Raw genomic sequence first — 5,651 nt, 5'->3', positions numbered from 1 at the left:
GTGTGTGTGTATATATGTATATATATCTATCTACATATATGTATATTCATATATATCCACATATATGTACTAATATCTGCAAGTGTTTACACATGGATATGTGATTTGTGGACTCGTGTATTCACGTGTTTGTACAAATAGCACATCATAGAGGGAGAGGCGTGTGCTGGACGTACATAGACCACAGCCAGGTGGTACATACATAGTCCGGCCCGTTTACTCCGTAGGGGGAATCTAAAAAGTTTTTATAATTGAGTCTGTCATTTTTTTAATATATATTCAATAGGAATGGGTATGTATTTCAAACCCAATCATTTAGATTATTATAAAGCTCGTTGCAGAGTAGAGAGTATCATTTATTCCTGAGAGTAAAGAGTAACATTTATTCTTGTGCATTAGCTATATATAGAGTTATCACTCTCTAGAGCTCTATACTTCTAAAGAAGGCTGAGAGCAGAAGGCCAGAACGCATGAGCATTGAGCATTGAGCATTGAGCGTTGAGCAGTGAGCTATTCTATTTTTTAGAAAGAGAGCATATTGTTCAAGTTTCTAAGGAGCCCTGGCTTGACCAGAGTTGACCGCTTGGGTCGTAAGTTTTTAATTTTTAAAAAGTTCTTGAGCGTCTTGGCAAGTTGGCCTCACTCTCTCGAGTCTCGTCTCTCTCTCACTCACTTATTTACTTCATTTATTAATTTGTGCGTGACAGCCTGGCTGCCCTTGTTGGCTGTTGCGGGCCAGTGGCCACTCACTCATCACTGACAGCCTGACACAGTGGTGTATATTGACCAATGACCATCAGACACCAGCAAAGAGTAGAGTGATTGGATTAGAAACGGAGAAAAACTAAGGCTGTCTGGGAAATAAAAATCATATTTTAAAGTTATTGTAATTTAATTTTTTAACAAAATATATCTATCAAAACAAGTACAAAAACCCCCCCCAAAAAAAAAGGTCTGAAAAAGCGTACGGCCTGCAGCCCTGTGCCCTGCGTCCTGCGCCCTCTACTCTAGTCGAGCCTGTCCAGGTCTCTACTCTCTCAGTAGAGTAGCGGACTAGCGGCCCCTCTCACTCTAGTCCTATTTACACACAACACAACACATCACTCAACTGTCAACAGTCAACACTGTACAGTGTACATTGGTTTATTTTTATTTTTTTAAAGAGCAGAAGGGTTTTGATAAAAATACTGTAGCAGACGACGGCGCGACGGCCGACGCTCAAGAAAAAGAATACACGCATAAGGTGCCAGGGGGGTTGCATAATTGCATATGACTTTCAAGTTTACACTTTCACAAGTTTCATCAGTCTTGGCTGTACTCCTGTTCAGCGTTTCACTGGGGTTTCTAATTTCTCAAGTCTTTCAGCCTTTCAGGCTTGGAAATTGGAAACTGACCAAGGCTGGAGCTTTTTTAGACACATCCCCATTCGCCTAAACATCTCACATTCTCGACAACTTCATCTGTACAGACGAATTATATGCCGTCTCATGCTGTGGCTGGCGGAAATAATTTCTCAATTTCAGAATATTAATTGATAATAAAACAAGGAGCCGAACAAAAATCTGATACAGTCTCACAGCTAATACATTGTTGTGCGGATTGTGCAATGCAGCATAGTATATGCACGTTGCATCGGATACGAAAATATATATGAATTTGTGCGCAATGTTTTAAAAGATGTGTACACATTCAGAAGTGAGCCGACGGTCAACACAAATATCTACGGTGCCTGATTCCAAATTATGCGAGAATCGGTTATTCTCAAGCGGCAATAAACCACTTTCACCTCGTAATGTAATGTATGGTGTCCTTTCCCATGAAAAGCCAACAAATATGTCGGATGAGCATTTACATTCGACACCAGTACTTCCAAGAAGCATGGAAGGTATTGTGAGCACACTCCAGATGGAGCAGTGTGCAGCTACGTCTCCATTAATATCGGAGCCACGTTACGGTAGCAAGGAACAATCTTATCCTTACCGAGACCTTAATGATGATGGTATACAGTCTGTCAGCGAGAAGTTGGAAAGGGAAATACTACAAAAGCAGACGATACAATTACTTAAGAAACTGCATCGCCATTACCACCCTCAGAATACACCTAAACATACAAATTTGTATGATAGTCATAGGCATTCTGTAAGAGTGCCAAATAGACACCCGAGGACGAGTAAGAAGATTGAGAAAATGTCACGCACGTCAAAAAAGGTCTTAAATGACGGTTCTTGTAGGTATATACACTTACGTAGGCTCCAGGAACTATCGCATCTGGGTCCAATGACAGTTCAAGAGAAGGTGACCGAGTATTTACAAAGGCAATCACTACATCTGGAAGCAGCGCGCACTGATGTAGAATCCCCACAATATCGAGGCTCTGACGCTGATATCGATTGATGCTTTGTGGCGATTGATGTTGAGCTCAGTCTAGGATGGTGAGAGTAAGGCATCACATTTAATTATTCGGCCTGATCCGTTGAGTAGCCAACTCGTAAATATCTTTGGGAGTCCCCACAGTTCGTCACAGTGTTGAAGGTACTATCAACGGTGCGAAAAAGCGAACTGCAATTCTCACGTTATGAAATGCTCATGTCGACTAGAGACTTCTCCAAGCAGTCATGGGGTGTAGACGGGGCAGATAAATACGTTGTATGTAAATATTGCCGAAAAATGGGTATACACATGTTATTTAATGGGTTTTTAAGCAAATCATATATATATGGGTGTGGTATGCGATGAACCTGAGATAGTTGATCCAAATTACATCGTCTATGACTTCAGTTCTTCACAATTACTGTGTAATTGCGACATGACATCACATTGGCGCACGCTAGTTTTACTTTTGGTATGCGGGGTACAATACTAAATATGCACAAAAATAAAGTCAATACGTGAATGATGTTAAATTTATTCATTGTTCTGGGTAGAATTGGGGTTCGGGTATCAGATGCAGAAAATAGACTGGTTTGGATTAATAATGTCTTGTCGAATGTCTCATTTGGAGGCTGTGTATTAAAATAAAATAAAAAATCTTGATTTTGATACCTTGGCATGCCAGTTTCTCAAATCCAACGAGGTTTACTACTAACAAAGCTCTATATAATAGAAATTGTTCTTGTGATTTTAATTCACTGATATGCCATCACAGTGGTGACGCAGTGGTAGATTTTCAGAAATCATATTGGCTGTAGTCATCTGCGATGTACTACATCTGTATATTCCAGAAATATGCTATGGTCGCAGGTATACGTGCTTCGTTCTCGAGATGCATACATGCGTTTCTCAAACTTCGTTGTTCTCGAGAGCATCAGATAACGACGTATCTCTATACTCACGCAATTACAGGAAAACTAGTTCCAAATAGTCAATCGTCACCGGATATAGATTTGGTTATTTTCTAGAAATATAGTAATGGTGTATCCTGCACGAGCGATGATCATGATAGGGGCAAATTGCCGATGCTGCAGATACTGATGCTGCTGGCAGCGCGAAGGCTCACGCGTGCATGTCACTAACTTTTTTTTTCTTCTTCCTCGTGACACAGCATTTCACTATCGGTCCATGTTCTACCATGACCCGATTCAATTCCTCAGGTTCCCAAACGTCGCATAACAGTAGCTATGCGGCATCAGTACATTGAGCAAAACATTCCGCCAGGACATCCCTGGGGGCAGTGGTGAACATTGATGCCGGATATACTTTCGTTCCATACAATGGATGGCATAACATCTGCAGTGTAACATTGATATAAGAAACCGACGACACATTGCGTCATTGTCGTGCCTCATCCACGGTACGTTTCAAAAAAATGAAATAGGCAAGGTGTACAATTGATGCCAGTGCTCTAGCTGCTACAGAGCGATACAATTGATGCCAGTGCTCTAGCTGCTACAGAGCGATAATCAATCTTATTTCTATTCAATACATCATGACACGCACCGACAGAAAACAACGATATTTCCGCAGCAGAATGTCGAGCACAGTCAAATTGCACATATAAAATAAATACACGTCGCATGAAGTCTATTCGTGAGATCCGTACCTGACAACAGCCAGTCAGTATCATATCGTATCCTAGCAATGTTTGAGCTCCAATGACCTCTGGGTAGAAGCTGGTACCGGGCTCGCCTAACATCTAAAAAGGAAACATTGAGAGTAAATATGAGCGAATATTATAGCAAATTGAGCTTGAGCTGTACTAGAAGTGATATAAGCACACATGCGCAGTGTTGTGAAGATAAATCCATGGCGGGTTTCTCATCATCTGCGGATACGCGTAGTACCATGGACATTCTAAACATCTGTCATAAGCTATTAGCAAGGAATTTTACGCTTAGAGCAGACGGTGAGAATCAATGCACATATGCTATTCAATATAAAATATGCACACAATGTTGTCGACGGAACATACTGGATATCCTGTGGCCGGATCTGCCAAATCTGCCCAGTAACCTCTTTCCACTATCGCGTTGCAGACCGCACTTCCCCAGCGATGAAACTACAAAGTTCATAAAGGACGAACACTTAATAACAGTAAGAGCGCGATTGAAAAGGTGGAGCAATACTGCAGCGATCAAACCATGGTTGTTTGGTAGCGGCGTTTCCGTCGTCACTGACAACTGCGAGATCGATAATTTGAATTGAAATACGAACATACCTTTTCTAAACAATCGTCTTTCACCTCTTCAATGGCTGGGCCTATGGATGTCAAATCTAAATCCGTTCGCTGCATGGAATAGCAATCTGATAGTAAGTAGAGAAATATAACGATTTCGCATCGACGTACTTCGGTTCACAATCTCCTGCTGCACCTTATGGTTCTAAAATGAATGTCATTACGCCAGTATACAATATGGTACTGTTCACCTTCACTTCCATACATAGTGAAAAATGCGATAATTCACGTCAGTTGTGTGATTTAATAATGTAATCCACTTAAATACCTACAAAACACTTCAATGTGACACAATCAAAAAGTACATCAATGTAGATTAGGAATGATAGGCATGTGCTGTAAATTGAACATAGTTTCATCGATTGAAATACATCTTATCCTGTGCGCGATGTTTAATTGATCCAATAGTCTTCATATGAGCACAAAATTGAATTGTAAATGAAGCTCCATATATCTATGTAGAGGTATGTACCAAAATAAATAAAATTGTACATGTTTGATACAGGATAAACGCTACTATCTGTAAGATAGCAGATATCTATGATCAAACTGTAAAAAGCCACAAAAATCAGTACATATAGTCACAACAGAATATTTCTAAAAAAAAGTATACATGAAGAACTACTTGCGTTCTCGGCTACGAACACGCATACACATACACGGATTGAAGGTTGGATACTTACTTAAATATCAACACGTACTTATGGGTAGACACCTAAAAACGATGAATGTAAATTTGAACCGACAATATCATATATGATTCCAAACATATATGTAGAAACACCCACACCCACACCCACACACACATTATAGATATATATATATATATATATATATATATATATATATATATATATATATATACTATATATATATATAATAATATACTATATATATATATATATATATATATATATATATATATATATATAATATATATATATATATATATATATATATANACTACTAATATATATAT

General features: G+C 39.2%; 2 protein-coding genes across 2 annotated transcripts in view; one reads left to right on the top strand and one right to left on the bottom strand.

Annotated features, from left to right (window-relative positions):
• Positions 1 to 1,766: 1,766 nt before the first annotated feature.
• Positions 1,767 to 2,394, top strand: SARC_08109 (hypothetical protein; the record flags this gene model as incomplete). Its single annotated transcript, XM_014297930.1, has 1 exon — positions 1,767 to 2,394. The coding sequence occupies exon 1, from the start codon at positions 1,798 to 1,800 to the stop codon at positions 2,392 to 2,394; it is 597 nt and encodes a 198-aa protein (XP_014153405.1). The 5' UTR covers positions 1,767 to 1,797.
• Positions 2,395 to 3,051: 657 nt separating this feature from the next.
• SARC_08108 (hypothetical protein) overlaps positions 3,052 to 5,651 on the bottom strand; it is a 3,170-nt gene continuing 570 nt past the window's right edge. The window contains exons 2-5 of the mRNA XM_014297929.1: positions 4,655 to 4,723; positions 4,409 to 4,495; positions 4,040 to 4,132; positions 3,052 to 3,726 (exon numbers count right to left, since the gene is read on the bottom strand). Of these exons, the coding sequence (XP_014153404.1) occupies positions 3,616 to 3,726; positions 4,040 to 4,132; positions 4,409 to 4,495; positions 4,655 to 4,723 (360 nt within the window). The 3' untranslated portion in view covers positions 3,052 to 3,615. The remainder of the gene's footprint in view (positions 3,727 to 4,039; positions 4,133 to 4,408; positions 4,496 to 4,654; positions 4,724 to 5,651) is intronic.

This window comes from Sphaeroforma arctica, assembly GCF_001186125.1.
Source record: "Sphaeroforma arctica JP610 unplaced genomic scaffold supercont1.698, whole genome shotgun sequence".
In the NCBI taxonomy this organism is placed as follows: domain Eukaryota; class Ichthyosporea; order Ichthyophonida; genus Sphaeroforma; species Sphaeroforma arctica.
The sequence above is the reverse complement of the archived record's forward strand: the minus strand, read 5'-3'. Positions and strand labels throughout refer to the sequence as shown.